Genomic DNA, 17699 nt, shown 5'->3' with positions numbered 1-17699 from the left:
GGAAAAAAAATCATTGGTCAAGGGTTGGGATAAGCAATGTGTGAAATGACATTGTATTAAATGTCCCTTCACATTTTTAGATTGTAGTCACCATTAGCGAACTAGACATACTCAAAAGCGGCCCTCAAGAAATTAGGTTTTTCTTTGTTTGTTTGTTTGTTTTTTGAGACAGTCTTGCCTTGTACTCAGGCTGGAGTGCAGCGCAATGATCTTGGCTCACTGCAACCTCCACCTTCCAGGTTCAAGCAATTCTCCAGCCTCAGCCTCCCGAGAAGCTGGGACGACAGGTGCGTGCCACCATGCCCAGTTAATTTTTGTATTTTTAAGAGACGAGGTTTCATCATGTTGGCCACGATGGTCTTGATCTCTTGACCTCATGATCCGCCCACCAGCCTCCCGAAGTGCTGGGATTACAGGCGTGAGCCACTGCGCCCAGCCAAATTTAGTTTTTTAGTTCATTTTTTATCAGGTTTATAGTTTACTTAGAATCCGGAATCTGTGCCTGACTAGATTTACAGGGGATGTGTACAGGAAGCCCCAGAATGCACGCACCTATTACAACAGCAGAGCAACCAGCATTCTCACCTAATCATTCATCTACAGTCTGGTATTCACATGCTAAGAAGCAACGTTCTTTGGGCATTACCTCCAATAGGGTAATAGCTCCAGTGAAATCTCTTTTTGAAAGTAGCTCCTCTAGTTTTGGAATCTTCCTACCTTTCTTCTTTTTTTTGTCAGTGGGCTGTACGCCTCTGCCTACAGCAGGTTTGGCCCTTGAAAGCATCTGTAAAAGAAACAAAGACAGCTGTATGGTCCAATTCTGATTATCAGATTTAAACTGAGAGTGGCAGCTCCGTAGTTTAAAAGTCAAGGCTGGGCACGGTGGCTCACGCCTGTAATCCCAGTACTTTGGGAGGCCAAGGCGGGCGGATCATGAGGTCAGGAGTTCGAGACCAGCCTGGTCAACATGGTGACACCGCGTCTCTACTAAAAATACAAAAATTAGCCGGGCATGGTGGCAGATGCCTGTAGTCCCAGCTGCTCGGGAGGCTGAGGCAGAAGAACGCTTGAACCTGAAGGCGGAGGTTGCTGTGAGCTGAGATCACGCCACTGCACTCCAGCCTGGGCGACAGAGCGAGACTCCGTCTCAAAAAAAAAAAAAAAAAAAAAAAAAAAAAAGGGTTATAAGTCAAATCCTTAACAACGAATCCCAGGGAAGCCTATTCAAACTTGCTTTGTAACAGGTATTCTAGTAGAAGAGCCATCACCCAATACTTAGGAAGGACCAAACAGCTACTCCCAACTTTATCTTCACTGGCTAGAGATGCTTTCGCACAGCTTCTGTCATCTCAGCTTTCCCTTCCTCTGCTTCCCATCCCACGAGTGGTTTAGATGTGGGTAAATGGAGAAGCAGGAGGGAGAAAGCATCGAGGTATTTACAGTTGCATCCCTGTCCCCCGTGGGAACACAGGGAGAGCTGGGGATTACCCTCTGCGGACACACCTAGACTTTACACAGAAGTGTGCTGGGAACCTCGAATCACCAGCCTCAGGACCTACTCAAAGTAATCCCTCACTATTCAGAGCCACTAACCATCTTGACGTCGGTCTGGTGAGTCCCCTCCAGACAGCAAAGGCCGCGCCTCACCGTTTCGCCGCATCCACACAGGGCGCTCTGTCTCCACGGCAACCCCGCCGGGAGGCTGGTACGTCAGGGAGACAAGCTCGTTGGAGAACCAGCGCCCGCGGCTTCTGGGTTCCGTGCAGCTTCTGGGTTCCGTGCAGCTTCTGCCGCGGAAGAGCAGCGGTTCCTTTTGGGAGGAGAGCGTCGTTCTCTGTGCTGAGAGCGAAAGTTTGGTTGTGTCTCTATTTATGAGTTTACTTTAGGAAAAGGCGAATTGGAATGGCATTGTTTTTCAAATGCAAGTTTTCTGGGAAGGAAATTTTCAGGGACCACTTCCGTTTTGGGCCGCGTTGGACTCCAGAGCAACCCTTGGCTGCGTGCACCGCAGAATCTTGCTCTCTGGCTGGTGCGGGAAGCTTAGAAAATTTCTGCTGAAGGAGTTGTAGTTCTGTGATTTGGAGGCAGGAGTGCATCAAAATACAGTTTCCTATTTCCACAGATACACCTACACACAATAGAGAACTGTAATAAATATTTGTCGATTGGATGACTTAATTTATCTATCTTACTCCGGAACCCAGTTAATGCAGGGGCAACCATAGTCTTTAAATTCACGAAATCGTGAAATGTTAGAGTTGGAAGAGACCTTACAGGACCTCTGGTCAACCCCTCAGAATTAACAGACTGAAGAACTAACATCTTGTTAGTTAACTAATGTCAGCCTAAAAAGCTCAGGGATCCAGTTGAAAAGAGTTTATTCAAGTGCAAAGTGTGAGGGCGGCTATCCCGGGAACCACAGACAGCAAAGAATGGTGATCAGTACTCCCTGATGTAGGGAACGGTGAGGGTCGTTTATATCGCCAAAAACAGGGGTGCTGTACATAATTACAGCATTTTCTAGATGAGGCTAACGTACACAGAAGATTCAATTCACTACTATTGATTATACTCTAAGGGGGATGTTTAATATTCTATTGTAAAGAGGTAACAATCACAAGGGTCTCTATCTTCAACGTCATTTAGTCTGAATAAAGAATAAAAAATCTGGTTAATATATAACATCAACACAAAGATCAGGAAGCAACAGTCATGCACCAGAGAAGAAAAACAGCCATGTTCTGTGATTTAGTTTACAGGGCTTAACTTTTCCCCTTGGCATAATATGTTTGGAAGGTGCTGAAATTTTCTTTTCACTTTTTCCCTTTTCTTCAAAAGCTTTCGGAGAAAACATTATAGAAGAATTATATTCTCAGGCCATGTATTTGATCAAACCTCACGTCACTAGGAAGGCTCCTTCCTGGCAGTCACATCCCAAGGAGGAGGGGAAATTGGAAAGGACCAAGTCCGAATTATAAAGCAACAAGAGAAAGTAGTCCTGGAACCTGATTCAGGCTACATGGCTGCCCCTTCAAACAAATAATTATCTGAGTAGTCTTTGTTCTAATTTTCTCAGCTGTGTGTTGACCCAATTGCAGTTAAATACCATTAACAGCTCTGTAGACAAAGGCAAGACAAAACACAAAACTATGATAATTCCTAAAATACATAACAGCTTTTGCCACCAAGGTCCCCAAGATCCAAATCAACTACTTAACCGGTAGCTTAGAGGGTTTTGGATCCGAAAGGTTAATTATTAGAGTTTTTCAAATCAGTCATTACTTTGGTAACATTATTTGATTCATCTGGGATATAAACACAGCATTCAGTTTCTGTCATAGCACAGGTTCCTCCTTGGGCTGCAGTATGTGTAAGACCATACAATTTTGTAATACAGTCTTCTCAAGAGAGTAACTTCATTATTTAACAATGAGACATTCATGTGGCTGTCATTTAGGGCCTTTTGTGTGTAATTGGTTAGGCCCTCTATATGGCGAATGACATCTTCAATACCCAGTTGTGGTACAAAGACAGAAGTGAATCTAAGTGGCTTCTGGAAGGTAAGCACTTTCTATTTCTTCTGTTAAAGACACTATTGCATAAACCTTTACAGCAAGTTCCAGATTCATCCTTTAAATGACATCCATCTGTAAACCGAACATCAGCCTAAGTCTCTTGCAGATCAGTCCTAGGAGAAAAAAATTTATCAGTTAGAGTTATGCAATTATGTGGTGTTTCATCCGAAAGTGAAGGAAAAAGAGTTGCAATATTTAGCTTATTACATCTAGAGATGGTCACATGATAAGCTAAAAGAAGTGAAACTTCCTATGAAGCTAGTCTACTCATTGAATAATGTTAAGTGTGTTGTGAGTTTAGCAATGCTTCCACGGAATGAGGGATGAAATCAGTAAGGGGAGTTTCTTTTCTCCCAGAGTGTTATTAAGGAGAAAAGGAAAGGCCCTTTTAAGTTCGATGGAGCACCCCCATTTTTTATTTTCTGCCTCCACCTGTTGTTCTTTCCTTTTTAGTTTTTGGCAGTTCTTTTTAATGTGATCAGGCTTTTTGAATTAATTGAAAGCGTATGGTTAGGTCTACTTGGGGGTTTATAAGGATATTTTGAAGGTCCAAATTGTGTGGACATTTGTTTCCACTGTAAATTCATAATTTTATTAGCCTTGCTCTTTTGTTTGGCCTCCTTCTCAGTTTCATCTTCAGTTATGAGACAACTGGTCAGCAAGACTGACCAAATTATGAGTTTGAGAAGTGGCCCAGCGAGGGTTTTGTCTTTTCACTATTAGTGCTAATTCTTCATCTAACCCATTTATAAAACTGGAGTTGAGAAGGGTATCATTTTGATTATTAGCGTAGCTTTCTTCAGATAAACCCAAATATTGTTTAAGTGTACTCAAACCCTCAAAATATGATATTACTGACTCATCTGGATTTTGTTGACCTTGTTGTATTTTACTACAGTCTACTACTCTTTGAAACAGTGAGGAGTGGCTTGAAGCAAAGCCTTTGCAGTTTTGTGTGTCTGCCTACAGTCCTGAGCATTTATGAAAGTCTTCTAAGAGATTTCTTTTTTCTTTTTTTTTTTTTGAGACAGAGTCTCACTCTGTCGCCCAGACTGGAGTGCAGTGGCACAATCTCGGCTCACTGCAACCTCTGCCTCCCGGGTTCATGCCATTCTCCTACCTCAGCCTCCTGAGTACCTGGGACTATAGGCGCCCGCCACCACACCCGGCTAATTTTTTTTGTATTTGTAGTACAGACGGGGTTTCACTGTGTTAGCCAGGATTGTCTTGATCTCCTGATCTCATGATCCGCCCACCTCAGCCTCCCAAAGTGCTGGGATTACAGGCGTGAACCACCGCACCTGGCCTTCTAAGAGAGTTCTATAATGGGCCTTGTCTGTCTAATCTTTAGCTTTACTTTCTGATAGTCACATGTGAGTTAGTTGATATAAATCAGAATAACCAGGGCCATAAGCTCAGATATTTAATTCAAATTCTCTAGCAAAACCAATAGGATCCTGGTGAGGGTCGGGGAATAATTTACTATGCCTTTAAGTTCTACCTTAGACCATGGTTGATAAACTAAAGCAGGTTTCCCTCTACCAGATACTGGACATTCATGAAATGAAGCCAAAAAAGTGGGAGCAGGTGGAAGGGGAGGAGAAGGAAGAGAAGGTCAGTCTGGGCAAGGTAGTTCTGATAAGAAGGGATAGAGAGAAGGGGGAGCAGGAGGAGGAGAAGCAGCAGTTTCAGCAGCTTTTCTGAATTAAAGTTTTAGAGAGCTTTTCATTTGCTTTCTATAGGAAAAGAAGTCTGTCACAGCCGCTTTTGCATGCTTCTGGGTAGCATTGGAAATAACTCTCTAAATTATATTATTTAATTCTAGAGCTGGCTTTTTCTAATTGTGCATGTGAGCAAACTAACTTAGGCATTTCACAAGTACCCTACTTTGGCCATTGTAATTCAGCATCTTCCTGTGTCAAATAAGATCATTTTTCCCAATACTGACAGGAGGTAGCAGGTGCAATGACTCACACCTGCAATCTCAGCACTTTGGGAGGCTGAGGCAGGAGGATCACTTGAGCTCAGGAGTTTTAGATGAGCCTGGATGACGTAGTGAGACTGTCTCTACAAAAACTCAAAAAATTAGCCCAGCATGGGGGTGTGCCTGTGGTGCCAGCTACTTGGAAGGCTGAGGTGGGAGGATTGCTTGAGCCCCGGAGGTGGTGATTGCAGTAAGCCGAGATCGTACTATTGCACTCCATCCTGGGTGATAGAGCAAGACCCTGCCTCATAAAACAGACACACATACACCCATATTTATGTATGTAGGTTGTATGTGTGTATGTGTGTATATATATACATATAGATATATAGACAGGAGGTGGCACCATAAGTCTTGTACATAAATTTAGCTGGAGTTTCTAAAAGTGGGTCCTCCCTTAAAGAGGACTTTGTTTTAAATGAACAGTTGACCATAATTTGTATCCTCTTTTAAACTGACCAAAGATTGAAAGGGAAAGATGTTTTGGGTCTAGTGTGCTGTTTAATAGTGATTACTCCTCAAGGTTTCACCCATGAGTCACCTCTCCCCTCTTATGTGTCCCAACGAAACCCAGAAATTTCTGGGAGTTTAAGGCACCGGTAGCCCAATTCCTTATGTGTGCCCACCGGGCAGATTTCCTTGCATATTCTTCTTTGAGATTTCCCTAGAGCATAGTTACACATCCCAAGCTATGAACTCTGACATTCTTACATTACCTCAATCACCTAAGGTGCTTTTCTTCTGGGAGGAACAAGGTCTTTTGCATTTGGGACTTACGTCCTCATATGAACCCTTTTGTGAATTTTTGGTCACTCAAGAAGAAAACTTAAATGTCAATTTTAACTGAGCTCCAAAACCTGGGTCACCAACCTGGGTCCAGTTTCAGACCACAATCAAATTTTTTTTTTTTTTTTTTTTTGAGTCATAGTCTCACTTGGTTACCCAGGCTGGAGTGCAGTGGAATGATTTGGGCTCACTGCAACCTCCATATCCTGGGTTTAAGCAATTCTCCGGCCTCAGCCTCCCAGGTAGCTAGGATTACAGGCACATGCCACCATACCTGGCTAATTTTTGTGTTTTTAGTAGAGATGGGGTTTTGCTGTTGGCCAGGCTGGCTTCAAACTCCTGGCTTCAAGTGATCCACCTGCCTCAGCCTCTCAAGTGCTGTGATTACAGGTGTGAGCCATTGGGCCTGGCCTAAAACCACAAATTTACCTAAAGCCACAAACATTCAGTTTCTGTTTTCAGAGAGAGAACCTATTTTGTTCTCTGACCAAATTCGAATGACAGAAAGGGCCATACAAAGTCTAGCAAGTAGTTCAACAAACCTTAACTTCAAAGAAAATTGAACGTCATAAATCTGTGAAAGGCAAAACAAGCAAACAAAACTTCTATCTTAAAGTAGAGCTTCAGTTCCAGCTCTGTGGAGCATAGAACTGGATTGCTTGCGTAAAGTCTGAATCTCAGTCAAAGCCAGAGAGATTCAAAACCTGAGAGTAGCCTTGGCAGAGCCCCCTGCCAGTTCCAATGAGGTGGGAATGAGCAAAAGCCACTCCTGTAGACACCAAAGCTCCGAATGTCAGCAAAGAGGCATAGATCTCAGGAGGCCTGCTTAGAGTCTCTGGATCATCAAAATGTCAATTTAATATAATCAAACAGCTCAGGATCCAGTTAAAAGTTTATTTAAGTACAAAGTGTGAGAGCGGCCATCAGGTAAACACAGACACCAAAGAAAAAATGGTGATCAGTGCTCCCCGATGTAGGGAAAGGTGAGGGTGGTGTATGTAGACAACCACAGGTGTGCTGCACAGAATTACAGCATATTACAGCATTTTCTTTCCTTTCTTCTTTTTTTTTTTTTTTTTGAGATGGAGTCTCCCTCTGTCACCCAGGCTGGAGTTCTGTGGCACGATCTCAGCTCACTGCAAGCTCTGCCTCCTGGGTTCATGCCATTCTCCTGCCTCAGCCTCCCCGAATAGCTAGGACTACAGGTGCCGGCCACCATGCCTGGGTAATTTTTTTTTTTTTTTTTTTTTTTTTTTTTGTATTTTTAGTAGAGACGGGGTTTCACTGTGTTAGACCCAGGATGGTCTCGATCTCCTGACCTCGTGATTTGCCTGCCTCGGCCTCCTAAAGTGCTGGGATTACAGGTGTGAGCCACAGCTCCCAGCCAGCATTTTCTATATAAGGCTAATATACAAAGAAGATTTAATTCACTACTACTGATTACACTCTAAGGGGGTTGTTTAACATTTTGTTGTAAAGAGGTAACAATCACAAGAATCTCCATCTCCAACGTCGTTTAGTCTAGGTTTGAATAAAGAATAGAGAGCCTGGCCGAGCGCAGTGGCTCAAGCCTGTAATCCCAGCACTTTGGGAGGCCGAGACGGGCAGATCACGAGGTCAGGAGATCAAAACCATCCTGGCTAACACGGTGAAACCCCGTCTCTACTAAAAATACAAAAAAAAACTAGCCGGGCAAGGTGGCCGCGCCTGTAGTCCAGCTACTCGGGAGGCTGAGGCAGGAGAATGGTGTGAACCCGGGAGGCGGAGCTTGCAGTGAGCTGAGATCTGGCCACTGCACTCCAGCCTGGGCGACAGACCCAGACTCGGTCTCAAAAAAAAAAAAAATTAAAAAATTAAAAAAGAAAAAAAGAATAGAGAGCCTGGTTAATGTACAACATCAACAAAAAGATCAGGAAGCAACAGTCATGCACCAGAGAAGAAAAACAGCCATGTTACGTGACTTAGTTTCCAGGGCTTGACTTTTCCCTTTGGCGTAATAAATTTGGAAGGTCCTGAAATTTTCTTTTTTTTTTTTTCCACAGTGACAAGTTGGGCAAAATGAGGTAATTCTCCCAAGTGAATTTAAGTAATTGTGGCATTGTTGAGTTACATTACATACCCTCCTGAATAGCCTATGGAGATTCAAGTAACCATGAGCTCATGGAAGGCAGGTCTGATTTTTTTTTTTTTTGAGATGGAGTTTCACTCTGTCACCCACGCTGGCGTGCAGTGGTACAATCTCAGCTCACTGCAGCCTCTGCCTCCCAGGTTTAAGTCATTCTCCTGCCTCAGCCTCCAGAGTAGCTGGCATTACAGGCACGCACCATCACGCCCAGCTAATTTTTTGTATTTTTAGTACAGATGGAATTTCACCATGTTGGCCAGGCTGGTCTGGAACTCCTGACCTCAAGTGATCCGCCTGCTTCTGCCTCCCAAAGTGCTGGGATTACAGTCATGAGCCACTGTGCCAGGCCAGGTAAGTATGATTTCTTAGATTCTATTGCATATTTCTCATGCTCTGGCGACCCACCACCACACCCCCCACTGTCCCTGTTACCCAGCTGCAATTACTTGGTGAGTAAATGAATGACTAGATATCTTACTTCACTGATTATATATATAGAAAAACATCAATATACAGAGATACATAAAGACAGCTACATGTACAGATTTCAGATAAGCACAAATTCACCAGTAATGTATTTATAATTCTTTTGGTTCCAAATTTCAGAATTATCCCTATGTTTGGTTGAATTTAAAACAAAAATTATTTCTAGCTCCTCTTTACAGAAGAATATTCTTGTAGGGGAGTGAAAAATGACTTCCCTCTACTCTTCTAAGTTCCTTGGCTGGGCTATGAATTAAATTGACATAAGACAGATTAACAAGAGGAAATCCATTTTAAATTATGTACATACCCATGCAAGCCCCACAAATGTGAGATTCAAAGAAGGGTCAGATGATTGAAACTTATATAGCACCCTGAGGTACAGAGGGGAATAGAGACTTTGGACTTCTGGGTGGGGGGTGGTGACACCTGTTATGAGAATATGAGGGGTGGAAGTGTATGGTGAGCAAAGGTTTCTTGTTATGCAAATGAAAAGCCTCTCAAGTAATAAAGGTTCTCTCGGAGCAGTCCTCAGAAGAAGAGGTGGCTGTCTAGGCATGATGTCAACCTCCGGTCTCCCCTCCTGGGGTCCAAGTTCATTGTCCCTGGTTGATAAGATTCCAGAGGAGGAGACTCATGACAATTGAGTTCCTTTTGGAGGATCCCTTGGTCTGTCTTAGGCAGATAATCAGAGCTCAGAGAAAGCCTCTGCCTGCATCTGCTGTTCCCCAAGTGACATCGGTGTCTTAGCATCATACTTTGGGGTGGCATTTCTGAACTCCCATTGTATATTTTTGGTGATAGCTTGATATATCATTTAAATTACCATAAAACCCACACTTTTAAAGCGTGAGTGGCTTTTAGTATATTCACAGTGTGCATCCATTATCACTATTGAATTCCAGTACACTGTTATCACCCCAGAAAGAAACCCCACACCCGTCAGCAATCACTCATTATTTCTCCCCTCCTCCCAGCCTCTGGCAACTACTAATCTCTTTATTGTCATTATATATTTGTCCATTCTGGACATTTAATATAAATGAAATCATACATATGGAGGTCCACATACCATACAGCTCAGTGTTGGAAAATTTTAAATCAGCTTAGCAAACTGTTCAATAAAATGTTTTATCCTCCTACCTTGACAAATATACTATTATGAAGAAGGTCAGCCTCCAATTTAGAATTCTCAGATTTCTCAAAATTCTGTTGTGGATGTGGCAGTACAGAGAGATCCAGCCCCAACCCTCAGTACACAGCCATCTCTTCACACTCCAGGTTCTCTCCCACACCATGTAGGGCTTTGTGCATGTATGTGGACACCCAGCCCACAAACTCAAGCTATAGTCACCCAACTCAACTGTGATTTGTCATTTTCTAATAGACCTATAGGGAGGACAGACCCCAGGAAGATACCTGCTCAGGTGTGGAAACAGGTTGGGGTTGCATCAGCAGGGGATTCAGTGTCCTGGGCACACAGCATTGTCAGGTGAGGTGCAAGGACCCCTTAGCTCCATGGACTTTTCATTCCTGGCTTAGGGTGTGGCCATAGTACAGAGCCCAGAGCAAGGGCTCCTCTTGCCAGGGTCAAAAGGGCTGATGATACTATAAACAACCCTACTGAATTTCCTAAGTCAATTGAAACGACCACTGACTTCCAACAGTTGGGTATAGCTTTAAATCTCTAAATTCTGGTAAAGGCTGTTTGAACTGCAGCTATAGTTGTGAAGGGCAGAATATGACATTGAGTGTACTTGAGAAGAAGTTATTATTCCTAACTACGGCTCTAATGGTATTATGAAACACATCATAACATAGGTACACAAAACCTGGTTGCATAGGTAACAGGCAAAGTTGGAACTTGCAGTTTCATTGCAGCTGCAATGGATCAGTGGATTCTGAGGGACTGTAAAACATAATCCAGGTTTTGATGATTGTATGAGTATAAAAATTTATTAAAAAGCATTGAATTGGCTGGGCGCGGTGGCTCATGCCTGTAATCCTAGCACTTTTGGAGGCTGAGGTGGGTGGATCACAAGGTCAGGAGTTTGAGACCAGCCTGACCAACATGGTGAAACCCTGTCTCTACTAAAAATACAAAAATTGACCGGGCGCGGTGGCTCAAGCCTGTAATCCCAGCACTTTGGAAGGCTGAGACAGGCGGATCACGAGGTCAGGAGATTGAGACCATTCTGGCTAACACGGTGAAACCCTGTCTCTACTAAAAAATTACAAAAACTAGCCGGACGAGGTGGCGGGCGCCTGTAGTCCCAGCTACTCGGGAGGCTGAAGCAGGAGAATGGCGTAAACCCGGGAGGCGGAGCTTACAGGGAGCTGAGATCCGGCAACTGCACTCCAGCCTGGGCGACAGAGCAAGACTCCGTCTCAAAAAAAAAAAAATTAGCCTGGCATGGTAGTGTGCACCTGTAATCCCAACTACTCAGGAGACTGAGGCAGGAAAATCGCTTGAACCTGGGAGAGGGAGGTTGCAGTGAGCTGAGATCACACCACTGGACTCCAGCCTGGGCAGCACAGTGAGACTCCATCTCAAAAAAAAAAAAAAAGCAATGAATTGTACACTTTGAATAGGTGAATTATATAGTGCCGTAAAAAAAAAATAAAATTCTAAGCCCCCACCCACCCCCACAAACATCTGAATGGACCCCTCCTCTTTACCAAGGGCGTTCCACAGTTAATCTGAAAAACCTGTTCAGGCCATGATGGGAAGTGGGAGCTGGACATACCTCATTATACCCTCCTCGCTTTTGGAATTACAGACAGAATAGACTCTTTAAATCTGATAAGAAACATTTATTCTCTCGTAAGCCTGCTACCTGGAGGTTTCATGTGTGTAATAAAACCTCGGTCTCCACAACCCATTATTGTAAACCAGATATTCCTTTCTGTTGATAATAACTTTTTCAACCAATTGCCAATCAGAAAATCTTTGAATTTGCCTATGACTTGGAAGCCCCTACTTATAAATGTCCCACCTTTCCAGACCCAACCAATGTATAGCTTACCTGTATTGATTGATACCTTATGTCTCCCTAAAATATATAAAACCAAGCTGTGGCCTGACCACCTTGGATACATGTTCTCAGGATCTCCCAAGGGCTGTGTTGTAGGCCATTGGTCACTCATATTTGGCTCAGAATAAATCTCTTCAACTATTTTACAGAGTTTAACTCTTTCTATCAACAGTAAGTAAATTGTATCTTGCTAAATCTGGTTTTGTTTGTTTGTTTATTTTAAAGATAATCCAGCCCAGAGCTTAGAGTGCTGCTTTGGAGTCTCTGTTTCTCCAATTCAGCCCTGATTCACAGTGATATTGACCCTAGGTTCTTAGAAACCACTGTAGAAATCATGTCTCTGTCATCGACCAGGGCCACGAGTTGCTGAAGGAATGCCAAGGCACTAAGTTTTGGCGTTTCCTACTAGGGTTGATTTTCCTTAAGGAAAGAAAATCTCATGAAAAGGAGAATCCTCCACTCTCTGCTACGGAGCCACAGTAAATCTATTCATTGGCTCTGTTTGAGGGCTGTTAGTTTTTTCTTTTTTTACTAGGTTTACAAATATTCTGCCTTACCAGAAAAACAAAAATGTTTTGTTTTTTCTTAATAGAGAGTGTTCCTTCTGAAAAAAAAAAGAAGGCTTTAAAAACCATATTCTGGCTGGTTGCAGTAGCTTACACCTATAATCCCAGCATTTCAAGAGGCTAGAGGTGGGAAGATTGCTTGAGTTCAGGAGTTCGAGAACCAGCCTGGGCAACATAGTGAGACCCCAGCTCTACCAAAAAAAAAAAAATTAGCTGGGTGCAGTGGTGTGTACCTATAGTCCTAGCTACTCTGGAGGCTGAGTTGGGAGAATCCCTGAGCCCAGTCTGAGGCCGCAGAGAACTATGATCTCACCACTACACTCCAGCCTGGGTGATAGAGCAAGCCCCTGTCTCAAAAATAAAGCCCAAATTTTTTCTGCTCCCTCTTAGTGAACTATATGAAATCGTCGGGGAGAGGATTACTGATGGCTTGTTCCAAGCAAGAACAAGAGTGACTCCTGGACCAAGCATTTGAAAATATACTCCTTAAAGAAATACATTTTTTTCAAGCCAGGTGAAGTGGCATGCACTTGTAGCACCAGCTACACAGGAAACTGAAGCAGGAGCATCCCTTGAGCCCCGGAATTCGAGGCTATGGTACACTATATTCATGCCTGTGAGCAATGACTGCACTCCAGTCTGGGCAACATTGTGAGATGCCCTCTCTAAGAAAAAGGAAAAAAGAAAGAAAAAAAGACATTTTTCAATCATTTTAAAATAGTGTTTTCTCTTATTACAAAAGTACTTCATATTGACTGCAGAAATTTGGGAAGATACTGAGAAGTAAAATCAAGAAAATGTAAATTATCTGTAAAATGTATAACCAAGAAACAACACCTATTATCATTTTGGTGCTTTTTAAAAAACGATTTAATAAGTGCTAAGGGATAACCATGTTGTGGCTCAACTATGAGTATGTTGGCAGACCGAGACAGCTACAGGTGATAATTGTTGAAGCTATATGATGAGTACATGGGCCTTTATTTTTTAAAATTTATTTTTTTATTATATTTTTTGAGACAGAGTCTTGCTCTGTTGCCCAGGCTGGAGTGCAGTGGCGTGATCTCAGCTCACTGCAAACTCCGCCTCCCGGGTTCACGCCATTCTCCTGCCTCAGCTCCCGAGTAGCTGGGACTACAGGTGCCCGCCACCACACCTGGCTAATTTTTTGTATTTTTAGTAGAGACAGGGTTTCACCATGTTAGCCAGGATGGTCTCCATCTCCTGACCTCATGATCCGCCTGCCTCGGCCTCCCAAAGTGCTGGGATTACAGGCTTGAGCCACCGTGCCCGGCCATTGGGCATTTATTGTACTATTCTGTTTTTGTGTAGAAATTTTCTATAATCTAAAATTAAAAATAAAATGTATTTGAAAACTCCCAAATTCTTCTTTATGGCTGAAGTTTAACTGAAATGAGTTAAAGACATGGGAGACAATATTTATTTCAATATTATTACAATATAAAAGGTAACTTACCTTTCTTTCCTTTTCTTTTTCTTTTTTTTCTAGACAGGGTCTTGCTCTGTCACCCAGGCTAGAGTGCAGTAGTGCAACCATGGCTCACTGTAGCCTCAACCTCCTGGGCTCAATCGATCCTCCCACCTCAGCCTCCCTAGTAGGTAGAACTACAGGCATGTGCCAGGATGCTGGTACATGCCTGGCTAATTTTTTAATTTTTCTGTAGAGATGAAGTCCCCTATGTTGCCCAGACTGGTCTCAATCTCCTGGCCTAGGCAGTCCTCCTGCCTCAGCCTCCCAGAGTGCTGGGATTACAGGCCTGAGCCACTACGTCCTGCCTGGTAACTTATCTTCATAGCAGTTAAAACGAAGTAGCTTTGTTGGGCTGGGCATGGTGGATCACGCCTGTAATCCCAGCACTTGGGATGCTGAGGTGGGCAGATCACTTGAGGCCAGGAGTTCGAGACCAGCCTGACCAATATGGTGAAACCCTGTCTCTACTAAAAATACAAAAATTAGCCAGGTGTGATGGTGTATGCCTGTAATCCCAGTTACTCAGGAGGCTGAGACAGGAGAATCGCTTGAGCCCAGGAGGCAGAGGTTGCAGTGAGCTGAAATTGCACGACTGCGCTCCACTCTGGGTAACAGAGACCCCATATCAAAAACAAACAAACAAAAACAAAAAATTAAGTGGCTTTGTGTGAGGATACTATAAAAATTAATTTTCAACTTGTGATTGCTACCGTGACAGTTTATTTGGCAGAAAGATAATTGAGAAATCAGAAAGCAATATAAACACAAAAGGAAGCTAATGGGAAAATATCAGGTGTTCCAATTCAGGGAGCCCTGTAAGGAGGGCCTCTCTATGTCAGCTAGCTGCTGAGGTGCCAGGCCTTTTTGTGTTGCATGGTTCACTTCCTCCTGTAGTGCTGAAGGCAGCTGCTAGCAAGAACTGAAGGTGACATAGGGTTGTATGCCTTGGAGTCAGCAAGACCCAGATTTGAATCCTGCCTCTGCTGCTTCCGATGTGTGCTAACCTGTGTTTCAGTGTTCTCCTCTGTAAGTCGAGGTAATAAAACTCACCTCACTGATTTGCTTAAGACTCACCAGATACATCAGCATGAAGCAGTATGATGTAAGCAATCAACATTCTTATCTCTTTCAGTTTCTGCTTAGTGGCTTTGCTGGGTGGTTCCGGCTCAGAGTCTCGGTGAGGTCACAGTTAATTGGGGCTGCAGTCATGTGATGCCTTGAGCAAGGCTGAAGGCTCCCCTTCCCACTGGCTCACCCACATGCTGGGCAGCTTAGTGCTGGCCATTGGTGGGAGAGTTTAGTCACTTGCCACATGGACCCCTCTCTAGGGCTGCTTGTGTGTCCACTCAACGTAACAGTTGGCTTCTCCAAAGCAAGGTATCCAAGAGAGAGCAAGGAAAAACCCACAGCGTTGTTTTATGACCTAGTCTTGAAAGTCACACTGTTATTTTGACAGTATCCTATTGATTACACAGATCTGTGCTGTTTAGTGTGGAAGGGTGCACAAAGGTACAGATACCTGGGGGCAAAACCCACTGGGAGCCAGCTGGCTACCATCTCAGGCCATCATCACCAAGTTAACCCCACTTCTGGATTTCTACATCCCCATTTTCTCTGCTTTCAGATATGTTACTGGAAGAAGGGTTGCAGCCTGAAGTTCCTCATTTTAACACCACCAAAACAAAGTTTGTAAATATATCCTCTAAGAGGAACATGGCCCTTCTCCAACTCTAAAAGTATACTTGCAATTCCTTCCCTTCCCAGTACAGTACTCCCGGAGGCGCTTGCAGTGATGCAGGTTGGAGCTAGGGAAAGCCCTGGTGCCTGCCCCCGACTGCAGCCTTCCCCCATTTGTCTGACCATTTGATTAATGCTTCCTTGACTCCCATATCTCCTGTAGAACACCTGTTTGGCATGGACTTTGGACATTCCAAATGTCCAAATCAGACTCAATTCTCTGATGTTTATGTACTTTTCTATGACTTAGCATAGCTGACTCATTGCAGCCTGTATGTTTTCCGCTTCCCCCTCTGATCGGCGGTTCAACAGGTTCATATGGCTCAATGTCACCCTAACATGCTCTAGCAACTTCAGTTTTGCACTCTCCTCAGATCTATTTCATTGAAACTTTCACAAATACCCAGATCTTCTAGTAAAATAACAACAAGCAATAATAATGATAAACAAAAAAACAATAAAAACAAGGGCAACCATCAACTGAACAAAAAAAATTCTCCCTCTCATTACCTGAACAATCTTTTCCCTCTCTTCTCTTCCCCTCCCATTCCTTTCCCTTCCCTGTCAGTCCTCTAAAATGAATGTTCTATACTCAATTGTTTTATTTCTTCACTTCACACACTTTGATTTCCAACTTCGGCATTCTGAGAGAACTGCTCTGTCAAGTGAGCTGGAATAATATGAGATTGTATACAGGAGAATTTATTGACATAAGGGCACATCTCAGGATACGAGATTGAGCATCCTGGCAAGAACCAGGTACAAAATTGCTGCTAGGGTGGCTCCCTGAATCCTGGAAAAGTGCTGGCTCATGAAGAGTGAGTCTGAAGTGCCTAAATTGCTATGTCAGGCAGTAGAGGAAAGGATTAGAGGACTCAGAAAAGGGGACATGCTGAAACAGATGTAAGGTTAGGCCAGAACACCCACCATGGGATTATGTCCTATAGGATGGCTCAAGGAGCCATATTCATCAAGGCCATAGGGAACGCATTGATGAGAGGTACAGCAACATCACTAATAAGTTCAGTGGTGCTTTCCCCAGTAGAACATAGTTGATAGAAGGAGGGGCTGTCCTGGAACTTGGCTCACTGATAGCAATGAAGATGATGGAACCCTGATGCACTAGACAGCAGAATGACGGCACTTAAGGGCGGAACGACAAAATCAGAGTGGCAGCTAACAGGACCTGACTTTTAGGGAGTTGTAGAAATTGTAAATAGCATACAGTTTCTCTAGGAAGAACATAGACGCATGGGTAGTCAAAAAGTTCAAATGGCCCTCAACATATGATTTTTTTGCCTCACCATGGTGTGCATTCAGTAGAAACTACACTTTGAATTTTGAACTTTGATCTCTTCCCAGGCTAGGGACATGCCATATGATACCCTCTTGTGATGCTGGGCAGTGGCAGCAAGCCACAGCTCCCAGTCAGGCATGTGATCACAAGAGTAAACAATTGATACTGTACAGTGTACTGAATTCAAAAATTACATGATGAGATATTCAGCACTTTATTATACACTAGGCTTTGTGTTTGATGATTTTGCTCAATTGTAGGCTAATGTAAGTGTTGTGAGCACATTTAATGCAGCTTAGGCTAAGCTATGATATTTGGTAGGTGAGGTGTATTAAATATATTTTTGAGTTTTTTTTTTTTTTTTTTTTGAGACAGAGTCTTGCCCTGTCACCCAGGCTGGAAGGCAATGGGTGATCTATGTTCACTGCAACCTCCACCTCCCAGCTTTAAGCAATTCTCCTGCCTCAGCCTCCCGAATACCTGGGATTATAGGTGCGAGCCACCGTGCCTGGCTAATTTTTTTTGTTTTTTTTTAGTAGAGATAGGGTTTCATCATGTTGGCCAGGCTGGTCTTAAATTCCTGACCTCAAGTGATCTGCCTGCCTCAGCCTCCCAAAGT

The 17699-nt window shown here is 43.4% G+C and overlaps 1 protein-coding gene across 6 annotated transcripts in view; it reads right to left on the bottom strand.

Moving 5' to 3' along the window:
• The window catches only part of IFT56 (intraflagellar transport 56), a 64513-nt gene extending 62814 nt beyond the window's left edge, over positions 1 to 1699 (bottom strand). For 4 of the 6 annotated variants that reach the window (XM_007983094.3, XM_007983095.3, XM_037991151.2 and 1 more), the window contains exons 1-2: positions 1594 to 1699; positions 647 to 784 (exon numbers count right to left, since the gene is read on the bottom strand). In XM_007983094.3, the coding sequence (XP_007981285.1) occupies positions 647 to 784; positions 1594 to 1596 (141 nt within the window). In that variant the 5' untranslated portion in view covers positions 1597 to 1699. Of the gene's footprint in view, positions 1 to 646; positions 785 to 1593 lie in introns of those variants that run through there. The other 2 variants (XM_037991153.2, XM_037991152.2) reach the window with 2 other exon arrangements.
• Positions 1700 to 17699: the final 16000 nt, after the last annotated feature.

The sequence above is a fragment of the Chlorocebus sabaeus genome, chromosome 21, assembly GCF_047675955.1.
Source record: "Chlorocebus sabaeus isolate Y175 chromosome 21, mChlSab1.0.hap1, whole genome shotgun sequence".
Classification (NCBI taxonomy): Eukaryota; Metazoa; Chordata; class Mammalia; order Primates; family Cercopithecidae; genus Chlorocebus; species Chlorocebus sabaeus.
The sequence above is the reverse complement of the archived record's forward strand: the minus strand, read 5'-3'. Positions and strand labels throughout refer to the sequence as shown.